At 42.8% G+C, this 21,783-nt stretch overlaps 1 protein-coding gene across 1 annotated transcript; it reads right to left on the bottom strand.

The window, feature by feature from the left end:
* Window positions 1-712: 712 nt before the first annotated feature.
* inpp5jb (inositol polyphosphate-5-phosphatase Jb) lies at window positions 713-19,894 on the bottom strand. The gene is made up of 13 exons (XM_005722131.2): window positions 19,394-19,894; window positions 12,791-13,311; window positions 11,275-11,382; window positions 10,912-11,020; window positions 8,007-8,123; window positions 7,015-7,190; window positions 5,402-5,513; window positions 4,934-5,043; window positions 4,537-4,732; window positions 2,889-3,026; window positions 2,710-2,793; window positions 2,525-2,629; window positions 713-2,391 (listed from the first exon to the last, which is right to left on the bottom strand). Exons 2-13 carry the CDS (start codon window positions 13,297-13,299, stop codon window positions 2,056-2,058), a joined length of 2,100 nt encoding a protein of 699 aa, XP_005722188.1. The 5' UTR covers window positions 13,300-13,311; window positions 19,394-19,894; the 3' UTR covers window positions 713-2,055.
* Window positions 19,895-21,783: the final 1,889 nt, after the last annotated feature.

The following is a 21,783-nucleotide window of genomic DNA, read 5'->3' as shown; positions in this document are numbered from 1 at the left end:
TTTACTGCCCTTACCAAGTTTTTCTAACAATTTTCACGGCCACTATTATGACAAGGGAAGTCAAAAACAGCACTTTACGGCACAAAAACCACAGTACTGGAATGTACAGTATGTCCACAGCAGCAAACCATGCAGACAGACCCCATTCACTGCCTCAGCCACACACACACACACACACACACACACACACACACACACACACACACACACACACACACACACAGAGTTACAGCTACAGTAGTATACACTGTCCTATGCTAAGTGCTTAACAGTATAAAGTGTCTAATAGGTCACACAGTAGCAATCTAACACAACTATTTTGACTACTGTCACTGTCAGCTAATCACCTGGATCATTAAGGGTGGATCTGAGCAAGAGAGAAAACAAGCATCAAATTAAAGTGAAAGTAAAGTATCTGATAGGACCACTCCACTTCTTTAATAAAGAAAATAAATGAACATGATATTTCACAAAAGTGAAGCAAGTCATTTTTTGTATTATACTACCTACAGCAGCGGTCCCCAACCCCCGGGCCTCGGACCGGTACCGGTCCGTGAGTCGTTTGGTACCGGGGGGCGAGAGTTGAGGCTCAGGTGTGAAATGTATAGTTTTCAGGGTTTTTATCGGTTTTCAGCGTTATTTTGTTATCGTTTTTATCGTTTACTCGGTTTTCCTGGGTCTTTTCACGTCTGTTATGAATAAATTTTCTTTTTTTCGGTACCGGTACTAGTTTTATTTTGTTGTATTTATCCGCAAGACTTTAATGGCCGGTCCACGAAAATATTGTTGGGCGTAAACCGGTCCGTGGCGCAAATAAGGTTGGGAACCGCTGACCTACAGTACAATACAAGTCCCTATGGTGGCTCTACACAGTAGAGTTCCTGCTCACATTTTTATGAGATATCCAGATGAGAAATGTATTGATTTTGGGTTTAAACACCATGCGAAAAATAAATTAAATAAAAGATCCATGTTGTTATTCATGTTGTTAATTTGCTTAAAAATTAACAGCTGTTTGCTGTGAGCAAAAGCAGTGCGGCTCATTAACTCACACCAAGCATTGTGTGTAAAAAGCAATTCATGGTGAGTCAGGTATTGCTGTAGGCGTTGCCACAGTTGGTCCAGCAGTAAGTGGCCAGCAATCAATCAGCTAGTTTTTGTAAGACAGCTATGCTGTGTCAGCTGACAGCTAGCCTCCCACACCCATCACATACGCACTGCGTGGACATGGCGGCCTATTTAAACGTCCTTACACTCGCGTTCACTCTACACTGGTGTGTGTTGTTCTGACGCCGTGACTAGTGTCCGAGTCCCCTGAATTACAGCCTCCGCGTACTTTGGCTCTGCTCAGCTTTTATGCACCCTCGAGGGAATTTATTCCCACTGGTGGATCATTTGAAATGCTCCCTGGATATTTTGTAGTATAATGTGTGCTAGGTTAGAACCACATCACCAAGTCAAACTGTATGCTGCACATCTGTCTCCGATTGCAGAAACTAATAATGTGACTGTTTCCAGAGCTGGTGATGACTTTATGGATTGTTTTTTAATTAAATCTTATCTGTATGATAGGATTTGTTCTATAATGGATCCATTACTACAGCAAACATTGAGTGAATTATGTGGAATATCTGTGTCGAGTATAAGTTATAATCCAAATATCGTATATGTAGTGAGCTGACATGACTGCTAGGAACATCAAAGCACTGTCGAAAAACAGTAAAGATGGTTCCTATGAAGTATTAAGTGAGCAAAAATCCTTGAGTAGTTTCTCATGAAAGGTGTCAGCTCCCTGTGCTGACCACACCTGAGAACGGACGAAGAGAGAAGAAACACAGCAGAGAGTGAAGGGTTTACAAATAAAAGACATGCATGTGCACAGCTTACTGAAACAACCCAAGGCAAAGTAAGCCTCCTGGACAAACCAGATGGCTATTCCTGAAAAGGATGGCATCGGAAACTGTAAATTTTCTCTACAGAAACTTTACAGTGAGGTGGATGCATGACTTTAAAGACACAACAGGTTTTTAATGTGAGCTGTAAACACAACCGGGCTCACACTCCTGGATCCTGTGAGTTTTTCTCTTGCTCCTCAGGACCAAACAGCTGGCTGCTACTGCCCTCTGTTGGGCCTCTAATGGACTTGCACTCTGTCTCTGCAGTGGTGCTTGATGGAGGAGCCTTGGTGACATCAACCTCTTTCATTTTGACCTGGTGAGGACTGCCGGAGCGGCTGCGGCTTCGGCTGCCGCTGCGATGGCCGCGGTGCTTGCTCTTACGTGGGCTAGGACTGCGGGACCTCATCTTCATGACAACAGTGCTGTCATCTTCTGAAGTGACATCAGAGCTGTCTGAAGAGCTCGTGTCATCGCCTGAGGTGGGAAGCAGGATCTGAAGACAGATGGAAAAGAGTGTAAGTAAAAGTGGAAAACGTGAAATAAAAAGAGTACAGATGCAGATGAGAACACCAAAGGAAAGAGCATTTGGCTGTTTTCACGTCAAACAAGCAGTGGGTTGCAATTACCTGAAATGGCTCTGTTACACCCACAATGCTGCTCATGTTGTTGCTATAGTAACCCAAGATAAAGTCTCCTGAGCCTTTAGGCAATTCCTCCTCAGTAAAGGTTACCTGGAAATCAGTCGATAAGACGTTCATTAAATGTGAAAGAAAATTATCCTTGTATTGAAGCCTACGTGCATCCAGATTACCTGATGTTCCTGTCGAAGAAAATCTGCTTCCTCCTGCTTGGCCCACACATATCCCACATAGTCTTTGTAGTGTTTGAAACCCACCTATGGGAGAAGTCAGTAAAATCAGTAATACACAGGATTACTTGTCATGCTCAACCTACTTGTTGTAGTATTAATTTCACGTATTGGTTTGTTACCTTGAAAAGTCCAATCCAGTCCCAAGAACTGCGAGAGTAGTTGGGGGCCAGTTTGAATATCACTGTGGCATCAGCAACACTGTTCCACTCATCCTCCACTATGATTGTGACCAGGGGAAGATCCACCTTGTATGGGAACTACAAAGACACTTATCATAGTTATTTAATACCAAAGTGCTGTGAGGTTTCCACGATGTCCTAAAGGATAACGAGAGCAGAGGATCGACCTCATCTAAAATGTCAGTCATGTGCCTGTCAGCGGAGGCTAAAAAAACTCTTCTGATATCCTGGACCTCCACAGCATTGCAACATAAGCCTGTTATATTTCTGTTTCTTAAGACAGATTAAACAAACAGCAGATTTGGGCACTTGTGAGATGAAATTCTCCCTGTAAAAGCTCCACTTTAGCACATTTATGTATTGTGAGGAGAAATCTGTACCACCGGGATGAAAGTCTACAGAAGTACAGACAGTTCTATTTATATCACTCGGAAAAGGTCAATAATGGTGTAATCGAGTAGGTGAAGGACAGCAAAATCAATATGAAAGCAAAGGTAAGACCTAATGTTAGTTATTTACAATCACTTGTTTAAGGGTAGTCAGGCAAGTAGGGCACAGCTGACGAGACAGTCATCTTTTGAGTCTAATCAAAACCTGTGTGTAACATCAGTTTAAAATAACCACCAACGGGAATCTGATTTGTTGTGAAGTAGGATGAATTGGTTTGATTTGGTCAATGCGATTTTATAGTAAGGTTTAAAGAACTATGTTCAATGTGACAGTCTATACTTTGCTAGTAGCTATGAACACAGAGCGGTTAGCTGCTGTTAGTTTAACAGCTATCTGGCATTTGTCTACACAAACCTGTTGAAAATAACTGTCAGAGCAGAGGAAAGCCCTGTTTAGCCCTCCAGGTGACACAGATATATGAATTTTCCATCCATCCATCCATCCATTCGCTTCCACTTATCCTTTTCAGGGTCGCGGGGGGCGCTGGAGCCTATCCCAGCTGTCATAGGGCGAGAGGCAGGGTACACCCTGGACAGGTCGCCAGTCTGTCGCAGGGCTAACACACAGGGACAGACAACCATTCATACTCACATTCACTCGCACATTCAAACCTAGTGGCAATTTGGATTATCCAATTAACCTATCCCCACAAGCTGCATGTCTTTGGACGGTGGGAGGAAGCCGGAGTACCCGGAGGGAACCCACACAAACACGGGGAGAACATGCAAACTCCACACAGAAAGACCCCGGCCTGATGTTGGAATTGAACTCGGGACCTTCTTGCTGTGCGGCAACAGTGCTAACCACCGTGCCACCGTTCTGCCTATATGAATTTTATTTATCAAAAATAGTATGGTATCAAAAGCCCGCTCCAAATTCATTTAGCATGTGTATATATTCTTTAAATATTTTCTTTATTTCATTGTCTGACTTTATCATAAATATGCTACATTTCTAGCCAAACTACTCTGATTAGCAATAGAATATGTATTTATTGTATTATCAACTACAGACTAATTTCAAAGATGCAAAGGCCTAATACTGCTCACAATCATCCTCATAACGTACCCTCGGATCCTAAAACAACCATGACCTGGATGACTGAGAGCCTGCACAGACATACCCTAGTGTTTCTCACCTGAAGAGTAAAGATGGAAGAAACTGGTTTGTGGTCACTGACGGTGAATTCCATGTGACTTCGATAGTTGTGCTGCGTCACTTTGGCGCCACTCGTTAGCCCTGAAATGGAGCCACGCTTCCCTGCACCAGCAGGTGCCGTGGCTCTCAGACGCCACAGGATCCGGTCAGTCCAAGCTGGTTTACGTTTCTTCCCACTGGGAAGTTTCCAGAAACAAAAAGATGGGGCGTGGCAAAAATAAAGAAATAAATGACGCCATGTTTGAAACCACTAGATCGAGGATAAAATACGAACTGTAAGGATTCATTTAAGCCAGCAAGAGCCTTTCAGAGGATGTGTGTTAAAGGTATCTGGTTAGTGGCCTAGAATTCATAAAAGCACCCCCGGCATCACCAACCTTGTGTCGTATGTATTTGTTCCAACATCAAACTTGTAGGTAGGAGGGAATTTCAGCGGTCCCTCCTGGAATCCCTCTAACACTGTCTCGCTGTCTTTGGCCATGTTTAGCTGTAAATCATAGTACCAATCAGAAGACGTCACATACCTTCAACAATTACTGACGCTGCTCATGGGAATAGTGTGTTTCTGTATCACCCTCTAGTGGCATTCCCTACACACTGCACCACTTCCTGACTAACATCATTTCAGCTTTCGTCTCATAAAATAAAGAACTTCTCTATATAGTTTTACATTGATTTCAGGCTGAATGCACTGAAATAATAATAAGAAAAATAAATATGGATAGAATTTCAATATACACACTCCTCAGTTGCTATGAGATGAGAACTTTTAGTGCTTCTGAGGAAGGCCACATGCAGATGAGCTGAGGTACAATAATTGCATACATATAAACGTTTGGTTTTACCTGATCCTTTTCCCATAATATTGAAAACTTGTTGTTATCAATGGCTGATTTGACCACCTGCATCTCCAGGTCATCGATGCGGAAATTAAGATCCCCGAACCAAAACACCACACTGAAAAAAAAAAGGAGTCATTCTGTAAATTCAAACAAATGTGACGCTTTAAGTTACCTCAATGACTGTGTAATTATTTCCCTCAGAAACCACCAGCATGGAAAAACAACACTAGGTTGATCTTACAGATACATACAGCATATAGAGAGGAAAAAAATGAGGATGGAGATGAAGGTTATATTCAGAGAAAACAGTTTCCTGGGCAAGACCTAAAAATTTATGAGAGAAAAAAAAAAGAGTAGATTTTTTTTTAGGTTATAAAATCATAAATTTACAAGAAAAGATTCAGAAAGATAGTTCCTAAGGTACTAGATTGCTTTACTTTGCGAGAAACTCAATATTACCACTCATCATATCACAGATGCCACAGCTTCGCATTGACAGTGGGAAACCTCATCAAATTATAGCCCACTTTGCAATCAAATTTTACAGCATAACATACTGTTACGTTGAAAAGATGGAGTTCTGGCAGTTTGCAGGTCTGGATCATTCGAGTGTATGCTAACACAATGCCACAATCTTCCCAGGAGTGGATGTCCCAGCAAACTGACCCCAACATCAGACTGTGCAACGCTCAGAGAAAATGCAGAAAACCCAAAAGCTACACCTGAGACTCTCCCAGGCCTCAGTCAACATGTTAAATGATAAATTTCTTGACAATTTCTGTAATAATTTCCTTTGGACAGACAAGACCAAAGTGCAGATGTTTGGCATTAAAGCACAGCACAGTTTTGCAACCCAGGCATCTTCTAGTCACTTAATCGAACATGAACTCCTCCGTATACCAAGGTATTCTAAAGTCAAATGTGAGGCCATCTGTCTGACAGCTAAAGATTGGCCCCAATTGGGTCATGAAACAGGACAATGAATTGAAGTGCAGCAATAAAATCTACTTTAATGGCCCAGTCAAAGTCCAGACTTCAACCAGATTGAAATGCTGTGAGAGGACCTTAAGAGATCTGTGCATAAATGAATGCCTGCAAACCTCAATGAACTGATGCAACGATGTTAAGAAAACCAAACCAAAGTTCTTCCACAATGACGAGAGAGACGGATAAAGTCATACAAACAAATATGGTTTCATCTTATTCTTGCTAAAGGTGATTCTACAAGCTAGTGAATGATGTGGTGTGCTTAGTCACAGGACTGCAGAGAGTCCTGTGAAAACTTTACATACGATTGTAACCTACAATCACCACATAATCATAAGCATTTAGACTTCCAGGAGAAAATGCTGAGAATGTGTCTGCTGAGAAGAAAACATGCTGGTTTGGAGGAGGTAAGGTGCAAAAGGAGCTACAATGCAACTGACAGACGCAGAGATATTTCTCATTAGCTCATCCATAATGTTGAATCCTGCCTTTTCAAAGTCAAACTCTGGGGTTCTGCAACTGTTTCAGCCTTAATGGACCGACGTGAGAGAGCGAATAAGTAGCGTCTGACTTTTGGTCATAGCTTATACATTAACCTAAAGTTTCTGTGTTTCTGTGAACTGACATACTCATGGTCAAGAACCCCAGTGGCAGCCTGGCCCTCAAACTGCTGCTGCTGCAGGATGCTCTCAAAGTCCTCCATCCGCTGATCTGAGTTTTCCATGTGAGCCGGGAGGTGGCAGTTGAGAAAGCAGATGGTGTGACCGTACACTGACATGCGGGCACTCACTCCACCTTTATTCCCCTGTAGCAAGGAGCAAGCAGAAGAGAAGTTAAGTGGAAACAAATGAATTCAATGTATGTTATTAGTGATTAAAAAGCCAATAAAAACAGTAATTAGCATGCTACGATTTTCCGCTGTATTATATGTGTCTCAGCCACAAACAGGAAGTTCACTCATTAAGGAATACCGAGGGACAATATCAATATTTAATGATAACAGCAGAGAGCACAAAGGTGGGGTCAAGATGAGTCGGCACACAACTTCCCACTGTTCTGACCCACAACAACACCAAAGATGGTGCGTTATAAAACCCACAGTACACGTCGATGTCATTTGAGTTTATAAAATGAGAATTTTACTTTTGAAAAAAGTGTGCGTAGAAATGCTGCAACTAACCTCCTTTCTAAATAAAACTGTGCTTGTTGACAAAACTGCTGTAAAGCAGTTGCTTTTTGGTAAAAATATATTTTACTTTTCAAGCTTAAGACACATTAAAAAATTATTAGATTGGAATATCACTCCAGTCAGCAGTTTGCCTTTGGTTCATTTTTTTTATGCTTGACTTTTCCAAATGTTAATAACAGCTTGCTGCAAGATACCAGCATCTATCTCTTTATTTACATAAAACTGGATGAAGCCACGTTTGACTAACAAAGTGCAAGAGCTGATGTGCAGATATTTGGTGTGTCCCATTTCTATATGAGGGTACGTGGGAAAGAGATACCAGCCTAAAAATAAAACCAAGATATAGTCCACTTCTCTGTAGTGCTTTGTTTTTACGTGGGAAGTTTCCATAATGCAGTGCTGGTCACAACAAAATGTCAGTAGCCAGCTCACCCAGTAACCCCCCAGGCCTGTGCGAGTGGTCTCAGTCTGGACTCCACGCAGGAATGGCAAATGGAAATATTTGGCAAAAACCAGCAGTAACACTCCCTGCATCCGCTGGGATGTAACCTAGAGAAGAGAAAGCCATGAAGAATTAGACGGGATAATGTAAATAGACAGCAGAGTTATGAGGACACGCTTTGCATAATTCGCTAAGGAGAGCAGCTGTAAAGTTCACTTGCACATCAGGCTTACAACATGAATATAAAATCTCCTGGCATCCCTCGCACTCGTCCTCTTTTTACCGACTTGCATTTCCATTTTGGCCTGCAGGAGCATGTGGTCTAGTTCAACAGCTACTTCACATGAAGCCCCGGGCAGCTTTTGCCACAGCATCTACACTTACTGAGGTTAAAAAAACCACTAAAACCTTTGATATTTGCCCCTTACCTTTCTCAAAGCCCTTCAACATCCCACCAAGCGTTTCATGATAATATGCAGGATTTGACATTAGTGCACCTCTGGTGCTATTTTTGTTCAGTACAAGACAGTGAGGAATGTTACATGCCATTTACACGAGATGTCAACCCTTCCCATGTCCATGCCTCCTCCCCGCTGCCTTCTCCAGTTGTCCACACATCCCAACCCCCATCCACAGTCTGAAGAAGCACAATCACACCCAGTCTAAATGCCCGCGGGTGGAAATGGAGGCATACATCTCCGCGTGACAGGAGATCCTCTTGCTTGCACACTAACTGGCTGTTGCATAATGGATTCTAGTGAACCGTAAAGTGGACCAACTTCTTTTTTTTGTCATTTGTGTGAGGACACATAACGATTGGGTCTGCGTGCACTTGGGTAAAGTCTGAGGAGAGGGTACCTTGGCCTGCATACACTGTGGATGAACATAAATTCCCATCATCATAATTAAACAAAGAAAAACAAAACAAAACAGAAATCTGCTGAAGGCTGCCAAGCCACATTTTGACCAAGCACAGAAAAGACATTAAAGCCCAAAGACAAATGTGTGAGAGACGGAGACAGAGCGGGGCCATGAGTCCAGCAGCGTATGTTTGACCTTGTACAGCACAAACATGACTAAAGAAATGAGCTGTGAGTGTGATGCTATTTGGAAAACGTTTAGTGCATTCTTTATCATCTCTAACAGAGATGGACACAGAAACACAGAAAAGAGAAGTCTTGCATTTAGTGGATTAAACCACGTTGCAATCAGAAAGGCCAGACTGCCTTTGCTATTCAGAGCACTTAAATTGTAGCTTACTTGTACAGGAACTATGGTGAACATCAGCAGAAACCGTGCAGTGAATGGCCCGAAAAAATGTGTTGGAAGCTGCACTGCACAAGAAAAGGCTTCCTTGAACAGTCAGTTTGAACCCAACAATGAGTCACAGCGAGCAGAGTATCTCAAGGCAGAAAGTATAGATGGTGTGTCTCGTTACTACGTTTCTTTTGTCATGACTAAACATCTTCCTACTGCCACAACCGTGCATCTCACTTTACTTGTTAGCCTGACAACCCCCACGACCTGTTCACGGCATTGATTTCTACTAGAAACTCAAAAAAGGTCACATCGCGATGATCGTTAACAAGGTTTAAACTAACGTAGCAGGACTGCGAGACAGCCAGAGGACAGCATCAGTCACACTGTCAGAGGCCCATCAACACTGACAACAACGAGATCCAAAAATAAAACAGCACCCTGGGAGACGTTTGTCTAGCTCTTTCAACTCGACAGCTGATTCACGCGGCCTGGCTCACCATGCCAACTGAGCCGAGCATTGTTGCAGACGCAGCCAGACAAACACCGACCACAGCGTTTAAACACAAACAATACAAATGAAATCAAAAGGTCTGATTTTTTTATCTGACAATAATGTTTTTATTCCTTTAATGTCGTATTTGATTTTGAAACAATATTCAATATATACTAGAAATATGTGCATAACACTTATTCCACATAAGAATCCCCTTTCTTGACTTTTGTTTTCCTATCAAAACAGTAGTTGACTATGCTTAATCTTTACAGCATCATTATATCTCATCTATGAGCTATAATAGTAGTACCTTTTATTTTGTGGTGAATACCAGGAACAGGAGTTAAAAAAAAATAAAGGTGGAAATACTGCAAAAGGAGCTTCAGGAGACTGAGGACAAGCCGCTAAATAAAGCGACCAGTGGAAATAAAAGTGGGCTGAACTTACTGAAGATCAGAGGGGATGACGAGCCTCTCTCTCTTTTTTTCCTGCTGCTGGGTAATTTCTTCTCATCATCAAAGACACTATCTTTTTCATCATAAACTGTGGATTTGCATTACTCTTATCTCTGGATTTTATGGACTTATGGACTTTATGGACTACATGGAATTTTTTCTACTTGTACTCAGACTGACTTATCTATGTGAGCTACGCTGTCTATAAGGAGAGACTGAAGAGCGTGCGCTGGTGTGTGGGACTGTGTGTATGAGCGTACTGGAATGAAATATGATGGAAAATTAATTTAATAAAACGAATCGGTATTTTCGTAACTCCTTGTAACACATGAAACCTACTGGAGATCTTAAGATAGTATTTATCCCCATCTTCTATATTAGTACACCTACAATTGGTATATGTAGCTATAGACAGAGAAAGAGGGGCACAGGTCTGAAGGTTCAAAAAGGGAGACCGACAGTCAGTAAGAGCTCGACATTAGCAGCCTGGCAGACAGGATAAGATAACAGATTCGCTGACATTACACGCTTCTAGCAAATTATCACCCCATCCGTTGCTCAGGGAACAAAATGAGCTGAGAGAGTAAGAAGCGGCAAGCTCGTCAGGAATCCCACGATACATCTAAGTTGTTGAGCACTTCACCATAAGAGTGTGCATATGTGTTTACAACAGAAGCCATTACTGACCAGCACATAACCAAAGGGGCTGAGTCTCTCCATGCAGACTTCGCTCCACTGGTCTGTGAAGAGGGCGTCTTTCAGTCTTTTGTTAATCATTGAGTTTACTTCCTGCAGCCTTGAAGAAAAACAAAAAAAGACACAGAGCAGGGTAAAAGGGTCAAGAGCAGACAGACAAGGAAAAGGAGCTAATGAGAGCGTGCTTTGATAATGTAATCAAAGCACTTTTGTTTTTTCCATAAGGAGAGAGAGACATTCAAATCTGGGCCTGACTGCTCATTAGATGCATTGTATTGCAGCGCTGACGTGCATATAAACAGGCCAATCGGCTTTAATGCTGAACAAATGAGATAGTCGAGGCAAAACACTCACCCGATGATGTACATGTCTGTGTTTCCGTCACCCACATTCAGCCCGAGCAGAGAAGTGATGTCATCGGGTGGTGTGGCTGAACCCACATTCCAAGTGACGATGTGCAGCCTGTTGGAAAAGGGCGCTATATAAAAAACTCTTGCAAGCACTCATCTCCTGCTCACCTGTATCGCAACCTGCAGACAAACCTACAGTGAATGCAACAGCAGATCACCTCGACAATAATGCTTTCAGTCGATGTTTCACTACAATGCAAAGCCTTGACTGTCTTTCAACATTATGTGACATCGTCTACAAATCACTTAAACAGAACAGGCTTATTTTAGCTTCACATAGTCACTCATTTTGATTCATACTCAGGAAAACTTTACTAAATTACTTAAAAAATATCAAATTAAAATAAATGGCACTGAAAGCCAGCCGCAACAGACAAACTGATAATATTGTTTCCCAGCACCTGGGCCAGTCAAAGACATGCATACAAAGTAAATAAAACCTAAGTCACTCATATAAATGTAAATGTGAGGACATGTTTGTCTTTGTAGCTCTAATTGGCTCTTTAAAAGACTAGAGACCTCCAGGGTAAACCCTGCCTCTCAGCCAGAGTGTACACTGGGCCTGGATCCAGTTACATGCAATACTGAGAAAATGGATTTTAATGGAGTATAACATGCCTTGATCCTAAAGTTTCTACTTTATATGCCAAACAAATCCAAGGGTGTAAGATGTGGTGAGGATACTGTCACCTCTCTTCATCCTAAATAAAGGACACGTCTCATAATCTGATACTATACTTTAAACATCAAAACTTTTAAGCATACCAATAAGTATGAAACCTCTTCCTAATGCAGGGGGGCTAATTGCTTTTTACAGTGCTCAGCATCTAATAGTGTTATCATTAAATTAATCTTCATTGAACTTCTTATCATTAGCTTAATTTTTGTGCTTCTATAAAAAACGATCCCCTGAGGATCCACTAATCAGTGTTACTACAACCTTCATATTTGGTGTTACGGCTCTGCTGCTATCCCTCTGAAGCCACAGCAGCAGTACAACCAGCAAGTAAGAACAGCCCAGGCATCAACAACAACAATTATTGAGCCTGACACAGCAAGAAAGGTGCAGTGGGGTGGAGGTGGGTTGCCAAGGGGCTTGTAGATGCGCAGCAACTGTGACTAGGCCAAAGCAACTTCAATAACATGGTTTCACTTCGTAAATGGGTTATTATGTAATTTATAAAAACATGAAATGTCTATAATGAAACTTTTCAATATTCAGGCCATTATTCCCAAATTTTTACGCACAGAAACAATGATAATAAAAATACAGTGACATCATTCTGCAAAAACTTGCCACACTTTTGCCTCATGTTTACTATGATCGCAACCTTCCAGTGTCACTATCAATGAATATAAATAAATGTGATGTGTGCCACAGTTAATCTGTCTCAGCTGTCTGGGCAGGACAGGGCCTGCCGAGGCATGCTCAGACACACACACACACACAGGAAACTTGCCTGAAGTCTTCCACAGTCTGCGCCTGAGTGTCAGCTGTACCTGCCACAGAGAGAGCTCTCTGTGCATGAGGGTTCAGGTGATGAGGCACATGCCTGCTGGCAGATGGGTGGGGCACGGAGGCAGCTCTTACTGGGTGGTGGCCTGGACCTTTAGGACCAGCCTTAATGCCGGGCCCAGTATACTCTTCTGAGAGCTTGACTGCTGAAGGGTGAGAGGGTTTGGAATGACTGGCCACATTGCCATCAGGGTCGCACTCCTCCTGGTTAGGCAGTGCAGTGGATTCTGCTTTGGGCTCGGCTTTGAGTTCAGAGATATCTACAGAGCCCTCAACTCTGGCAGTCCTCTGCGGCCGCCGAGGCCTGGCAGGCACTGCGTGTTGGCCAGTGCTAGAGTCGGTGGCAAGAGCTGACGTATCTGAAGGCGTAGCTGAAGTTGCTGTTACAGCTGCTGCTTCGCTGTTTGGGTTGCCTTCTGAGGTCTGGAGCTGGGTTGGATTATCTTGGTCCATTTCTTAAGATTTCTGTGACGACAAAAACAGACTGTATCAACTCAGATGGCACACATTACGTTTGTATTTTAGAGCATATATTAGAAAATATAACGCTGTGTAATAAATGGAGCTAACAAAGCACACAGTGAACTTGTAACACTGCACAACACAACCTGTAGCCTTTTTAACAAATGACACACCAATTCAGCTGATGACTAAAAGACCGTCATAAGACTGACCCAGCAGAACAACTGAGTGAGTCATTCTGGCTCCCCGCATCATGAATGTACAATTACCTGGTTTCTTATGGCCTTGGAAACAGCTGAATGTACCGAATACAATGACGAAACAAAACTCACATAACAGAATAAAGAGCATAATGCATAACGAGACACAAAGAGGCATGTTGTCTTACTGTGGCTACAGGATTGGACATTTTGTGAATAAAAGCCTGGACGCAGTTCATCATCCTCTCTGCTTCTACCTAAGCCCCCTGCCCGTCCTCCAGTAACCAGGGAGATACTCAGTCAGTTCATATCAGCTCAAAGCACCTGTCACACACTAACACGAGGAACCACTGCACGGTCCAGAAGAGCAAAAAGCAACAGCCCAGAATAAACCACAACAGCAACAGCGCAGAGAGAGGAAGCTGCAGAGAGATAAATAACAAATTCAAATAGGCCATTTATTCACGCAACGACGTATTCAATCATTGTCCTTATCTCATTTGCGTTTCTCGACTGTGGATTGATAAAATACAAAAGCAGCACAAGCTACTGAAGTCCCATTTAAATGACAATTTTTAATCTAAGTGCAAAAAATGTGCACCATGTAAAAATCTTAGGGACAGGTCAGGGACAAGCTGGAAAAAAAGCTGATTTGGGCACAAAACGGTGACGGATCTGCGAGTCAGTGGCGTTTCAAGTGTAACGTGTGGGGGTGGTGGTAGTAGTGAGGGTGAGGACAAACCTAACCTTCTGGGTGAAAATCACAGGAATCATTGGGGACACAGAGGCAACACAGCTCCCTCGTATTTATTCACATGACCTTGAGCAGCAGGAGGTTGCGGCTTTAACGCAGGGAGGAGGGTCACCTCTGTATTCCACATGTGCTCATTAACATGCTGGTCTTTCAGTTCACCAATAACCTGGTGCCTGACTGGGTATAAAGTATTCTTATGATCCATGTATGACATTTAGTCGGGTGGGGGAGCATGAAGGAGGAGGGTGAGCGGGCACACGTGGGAGTGGGTGGGTGCAAAACGAGCTGAGGGCAGCGGGAGGAAGAGCCAAGCGAGTCAGCCCTTCATTCAGCGACAGCACCGAGTCTTTTTGCAGAATGTCTCCAAATTGATCCTCTCACACTTCCCTCTGGCACTGTGTATTTTTCCAGGCTTTAATCCCCCCTGCTCTCTTATCGTTCCACTTCTCTAATCCTTTCCCTCCCCATCTTCCAAATTCTGTTGTTCCGGCTTCCAACCTTTAGTGTATGGACACCGAACTGCTTAGTTTTTGGATGTAGACTACTCCCGAGCTAAAAACGTTCCATTTCTTTCCTCTCTTAACCCATCTGGACTAAAAGGTGACCCTTGAGGCTCTGTGTCGTCTTCTCTCAGCCAGCCACCTCACAGCCACTATCAACGCAAGACATCATATGCTACCGTCACAACAACCATACAGAGATTGTAATCAATGGTAAAGAATGTTCAAGTGCTCAGAGATGTGGAAAAATGAAAAATGAGAGAGAAGACTGAAAATCTAGATCGAGTTCAGTTCATCTTTCTAACATTCTCATTTCCTTCTTGCATGACGGAGGAAGAGCCAAATATTTGCCTTTCTGGGAACAATTACGACAGGCTGCCAATTTTTATTCCACTCACGTTCAGAGAGGAGAGAGTGGAATGATTTGATAATAACAAATGTGTCATAGTGTTTACATGCAGCCTCTTGAGGGGGTGAGAGCTGAGAGAGCCAGGAAGGATGTGGTGTAACCCAAACAGCAGGCTCCAACCAGCCTCCTTGGCTTCTTTGGTGGGATTCACTGACTATACAGTTTTGGATGACAGTCACACACTATTTTTTCTTCTATTTCCACACACGGACTTTGATCTTTTGTAGTGGCTCTGTGATAGACTGGCAACCTGTCCAAGGTGTAACTGCCTTATGACAGCTGGTATAGACTCAAGGTCAACCATGACCCAAAACTGGATGGATGGGTGGAGGGATTTAAACCACTGGCTCTGAATTACAGTACTGACACCAGTTTTGGGATCCACCAATTAACTAACAATACACTATCATTCATACGCTTCATTATCATTATCATTTTTCAGGTTTTAAAATATTGCAGTTGAGCTATTTTTTAAAATTACAGCTGAAAGAAATATACTTAACAGCAAATGTACTAAGGTCACCTTGCTGGTACTTGATTGGACTCCTTTTGCCTTTAGAACTGCATTAATTATTTGTTGCACAGATTTAACAAGGTCCTGCAAAAATTCCAGGATCTGAGTTCAATTCCACCATCAGGTGGAGTTTCTGTGTGGAGTTTGCGTGTTCCCAGAGTCCAAAGACATGCAGTTAGTGGAGATAGGTTAACTGGAAACACACAACCGTGGAGGTGAGCATGAATGGTTGTCTCTGTTCTGCGACCTGTCCAGGGTGTACCCTGCCTCTCGGCCTAAGACAGCTAGGATAGGCTCCATTGCGACCCTGTAAAGGGTAAGTAGAAGTGAATGGATGGATTGTTCATCACATTGTTCCTGCACATTTGTCAGCTGCACGTGCATGATGTTCCACCACACCCTAAAGGTGCTCTATTGGATCTGGTGACTATGGAGACTATTTGAGTGCAATGAACTAATCATGTTCAAAAAATTGTTTGCGCTTTGTGACATGGTGCGCTATCCTGCTGGAAGCAGCCATTAGAAGATGGGTACACTTTGGTAATAAAGGGATGAGCATGGTCAGCAATAATACTCAGGCAGGCTGTGGCGTTTAAACAATACTCTGTTGATACTAAAGGGCACAAAGTGTGCCAAAAAAATGTCCCCCCACACTACGTCACTACCGGTAGCATGAACCATTGACAACAGGCAGGATGGATCCATGCTTTCATGTAGTTTACACCAAATTCTGGCCCTACCATCTGAATGTTGAAGCACAAATCAAGACTCAACAGACCAGGCAATGTCTTTCCAATCTTCTGTTGTCCAATTTTGTGACTTGTAGCCTCAGTTTCCTGTTCTCAGCAGGAGTGGCACCAGGAATGGTTTTCTGCTGCTGTAGCCCATCAGCTTCAAGGTTTGATGTATATTCAGAGATGTTTTTCTGCATACCTTGGTTATGAGGAGTGGACACTTGAGTTATTGGTACCTTGCCATCACCTCAAAGTAATCAGGTCGTTCTCCTCTGACATCTAATATCTACAAGGTGCTTTTACCCAGAGAACCTCTAATCACTGAATATTTTCCCTTTTTTTAGACCAGTCTCTGTAAACCTGAGTGATAGTTGAGTGTGAAAACCCCAGCAGACCAGCAGTTTTTGAAATACCGAGACCAGCCCAGCAGCAACCGCGACACATTCAAAGTTACTTAAATCATCTTCCTTCCCCATTCTGATTCTTGGTTTGGACTTCAGCAGGTCGTCTTGACATAACCAAATGCCCTGAGTTCCTGTCATGTGATTTGCTGATTAGATGTTTGCTTTTATATGAATAGGTGTATCTAATATAATGACCAGTGAATGTGGAAAACCTCGGGCTCTATGGACAAGACTGATTTGGGAGAATTTTGAAAGTTTCCTAATTGCTTCTCTTCTAAATTTAATCTGAGGTAACCACACAGCCCCACTGACATTACTGTGTGCACGATCTGATATCCACTTGTTGGTGTTGTTCCCACATCATCATAATTATTGTTGATCCAGGTTCAACATTGTAAGTGACCAGTCACTTTGGTGTGATGTCATAGTTGTGCAACTACAAATAAATGCCTTAAAAAAAACTACTTCACTTGCAAGATCTTTACTAGATCCAGCATTTTGAATTCTTTGCCCTTAAGAAGCATTTTGAGGATATTAGATTGTCTTTAGTGTAGCCTCTTCATTTACTGTGCCCAGCTTGCATGCAGTCTAATAAAAATGGTTCTGGTGTGTTTACATTACAGACACATTCCCCCATACAAGCACCTCCGGGCTTAAAGACTTTAATTGGCTTTCTGAATTGTTTTGCCTTGCTGACCATCAAAGCCCCCCGACTACACCACAAGTTCATTAACGTCTGTTCAGCTGACCCTCATTCATTTGACAAAAGCCACTGCGACGAGTCATGGAATACTGACACAGGTAAGTCCAACTACCAAGGGAATCATTTAGAGCATGGCTTAATTAAAAATTATATCTATATTTTGGATCAAATGGAGAAGGAATTAAATACATTGAAATGCCAATGTTTTATCCTATTCCTTGTTCACACACAGATTCCAGCTGACATGCCAGTCACATTTTGCCCTCTTTAGTGTTGAATGCTGGAGTTACAGCCAAGCAGTACATTGGTGTTGAGAGCCTCCAGAGCCATATGCCCCTGTGACAGGGATACTAATGATGACCCGTACTGAAACGACACCGGCAGCTGCTGCCACAGCTGTAAATGGCTCCTCCAGGTCCTAATGCCACTGAGTATCGCTCCTCTGTATCCAAGGGGCTGCATCTTTCTGATCAGGTCATAGCCAGGGCTGCAGGATGTCACTATGATTTCTCCTACAGTCTAACACTTAAGACACGTGCTGACAACACACAGTGCGCTGTCTGCACTGCAAAACTATGTTGTGAGTTGCAATTTCCAGTTCTGTCCATTACCAATTATAGAAATCAGTCGAATGGAAAGATTCACTTCCTAAAGCTTTCTGCTTTGAAGACTCTCCATAGGGAACATTGGTCACCATGTTGCAAAAGCAGCATCTTATATAGCGAGTTATCTTCATGCATATGTTTGTTGCACACTGTCAAGTAATTGAGATGAATGTAGCTAAAGGAATGTGAAACAGCTTCCGACCGTGTGGACTAATGTCTGCATTTGCAAGATAGCAAAAGGATCTCTCACAGAGACGTTGGTTCATTACTCACAGTTTTCCTTCCTGAGCAGTATTTAAATACAAGCCAAAGAAACTGATTTAAATCACAAAATTCTGCAACTGCATCTTCGCATCATCGCTGTAATCATTCTTGTATACACTGACATAAGCATTGAGTAATAATCAGTCCTTTGAGCTGACATTACACACACTGTTTTGAAATACGGAGTGGAGACATTCTATCATGACCCCCACCCCCCACAACTCCTATTACATGTAAGGGATTAAGTAACTGAATGGTTTACCTCATAATGCTACATTTATAACAAGAGTCAGTTAAATGACACACACACACATTGTGTAATATGCAAACATCCCTAACAAGCCAACAGTGCTTTTCATTCATCTGATATCTTGTATGTAAACATTAGAATCTTGCATGTAAGCCTGCTGTAAATATTCACTTTTCCTGTGCCACAGATGGCTGTGACACCTCGGCTGGAACAAGAACAGCAGCCGAGTACTTGGCCTAATTACACTCTTCCTTCAAGGACAGGAAAAGAGAATGAAGGTCAGTTTTAACAGTGCTGTGTTGTGCATCATATCTGAGTTGAGATACTAAGTCTGCATGTGTTTGTGAGCCCTTATGTATGAGATGAGGGTGGAAAAGATGACAAGCAGCCTGTGGGCATGCGTGTGTAAAGCGATGCAAAAGGTGGAAAGACAGTTTTTAATTTTAATTTTTTTTTGTTAATGTCTTGCCATACTTTCATATTATAAACAAATGATGTAGCGCGCACGTGTACGCACACATCCACGGCAACGAAGTCAGGTTTCTGGAATTTTTCTGCAGCTGCTCTTAAGGCGTAACAGCAATTAACACTTCCTGTCTCGGTAACGCAAGCGTCTCTATATGTATTCTGTTTTAAGAAAAGCTGAAAGTTGTGTAACAGAAGCATATCGTTGTAACGCCGCAAATGCTCCTAATAGGTTTCAATCGAGAACATAACGCATGCGTGTCTCATTAATTATCACCTTTACCTGTTTGCGATCGTCTGCGCCGAAAATTTTTAAGAGCTGGGGTTCTGCAGAGTCTGTCTGTCTGTCCGGAGCGCCGATGGAAGATGGGAATTTACAGGAAATTATAGAAAGAAAAAATTGGGGAAAAAGAAACGCGCTCAACTTTTATTTCCAGTCGCCTCTCTGATGAAACCATCGGCATCTCAAGCGCTTTTCTCGCCTTCCTTCCTTCCTTCCTTCCTCAGCGGGAGGTAGGAGAGAGGAGGAGCTGGTGGGTTTAGCCAGGCAGGCTACATGCCTCAGAAACACATTCCCCCTTCTTGTGTTTAAAGACACAGGCTGCAGCAGCACGTCCGTGCCCCGTGCCCTTCAAATTACAGAAGTAAGGACGGTATGAGAGAGCGCGAGCGACCAAGAGCGCTTCCGTAAACGAGCAGCCGCTGTCTGCCAATGTTGGCGGACGATTACTGTGCAGAGTGAGTCAGAGTCTGCCAGAACTGCGACTACCAGAAAGGACACTGGGCAATTAGGCTGCAACTACAAACATGGCTTCCGCGCGGATGTACACTGTTTGCCACGAGAACACACTAAATGATGCACAATGTCAGGGTGCAAGTTTTTTTTTTTTAAAAAAAAGAAAGAAAAGACAAGAAAAGAAAGATGGAAAACGTACATTAGGAACGTCAGATCTATGTATTCTCACTCTATGATGGCGCACTCCTGCTGTCTGGTGGTTACTGTGTTGAAGAGCGTGGGAGAAAATTAGCGAGGCTTGTATGCCTTTAACTTTCAATCAAATAGCAGTGACTGAGTCATTTTAATGCTCTTTATAGTAACAGCTGAACAAACCCCCAGATGTGCTTCTTTCTGTTTGTGGATTTAGGATTTGGCACAGCCCCCAAGCGCAACAGCGTCATTGCCGGTCAACAGTGGTAGCGCCTGTGCTTTGGTGACACTAAGAAAAAGGCAGGGCCGACAGGATTAGAAATGAGTACATCAGAGGGACAGCTCAGGCTGAGGTTTGGAGACACAGTTCAAGAGGCGAGGCTGAGATGACGTGGACATGTGCAGAGGAGGTATAGTGGATATACTGGGCACAATTATGCTGAATATGAAGCTGTCAGGCAGGAGGAAAAGAAAGACCTCGGAGAGAGCTCATGGATGTAGTGAAGGAGGACATGCCACAAAGGACACAGGTGTGACAAAGGAGGATGCTAGGGATAGGGTGAGATGGTGGTGACCCCTAAACTCTGTTGCAGGGCATATTATTTAAACCAATTTTTGACAGTCCTCAGATCTCATCTCACTGCTTAGAGACACTAGCTGGAGTTCCATAAATTGCTGCACTGTTCTTCCTCCTCTTAGATGTCTTTTTACACTGTCCATTAACAACAAAAGGCAATAAATGGCCTTCCACGGCTCCTCAGTGGTGAACATGCTCTCCTACAGCCTGGGTGTTGGGTACGCAGGGGCCACAACTGAGAACAGGAAGGCTGTGCAGAGGGAAATTAACACCAACCAAAAAAATCCTTGGCTGCTCTCTGCCACCCCTGGAGGCGATCGCCAGATCTTCCTATCTCAGAAAAACCAGGTCCCGCACCTTCACACTCATAAACAGCTTCTTCCCCTGGGCCACTCAGACTGTCAATAAACACTATGCCCCCCACACCCCACCTCTGCTCACCTTCCTCACCAACCTGAGCCATGGTCTGAGAAACCCTCATCACTCAGGCCACTCACACACGGACTCTACTCAGACCAAGTCTTATCTCTGCACTGCTTCCAAGCAACTATTGTTCTCTAATGTGTGCCTTTGTCTTATTGTTGTGTATATTCCTCTTGGTTGTATATATTTCTCCTGTTTGCTGTTTATTCCTGCCATCTACCATTTATATTTTATTCCGGTACAGCATGTACAATGACACAAAAGGACTATACTATTCTAAATAATTTAATCAGGGCAGGTTTCTTAAGTTTCCTTTCTTACTTTTGATTGATGGGTGGGGGCTTTATTATAATAGAACAGGGGAGAAAAGAATGAAGAGCAGGGAGAAAGACAATCAGTAAATAGCCTCAGGCCAGATTCTAACCCAGCATTTAGCCTCCCGTCAGACCACAATAGTTTTATTCCATTTCATTCCAATTAGTTTTAAGTCATATGGGTCACCTGCTTTGCCTGATGAACTAAACCATCACCCAGTGTTGCACATTTGTACCTTATGTCACTTATTAAACATGTAATATACTCACTTCCTAGTTATGGGTCAATGATACAGTGATAATGATGTATCTTTGTGTAATGTTTTTTCATTACTTCTAATTATCGTTATTGTATTTACTGCATATAAATGTCAAAATAAAGACTTGGAACTAGTGCACTCACTGTCATAAATACCGGTTTATTCAAAGAG

This window comes from Pundamilia nyererei, unplaced genomic scaffold (genome assembly GCF_000239375.1).
Source record: "Pundamilia nyererei isolate P.nyererei 1_Seehausen unplaced genomic scaffold, PunNye1.0 scaffold00006, whole genome shotgun sequence".
Classification (NCBI taxonomy): Eukaryota; Metazoa; Chordata; class Actinopteri; order Cichliformes; family Cichlidae; genus Pundamilia; species Pundamilia nyererei.
The sequence above is the reverse complement of the archived record's forward strand: the minus strand, read 5'-3'. Positions and strand labels throughout refer to the sequence as shown.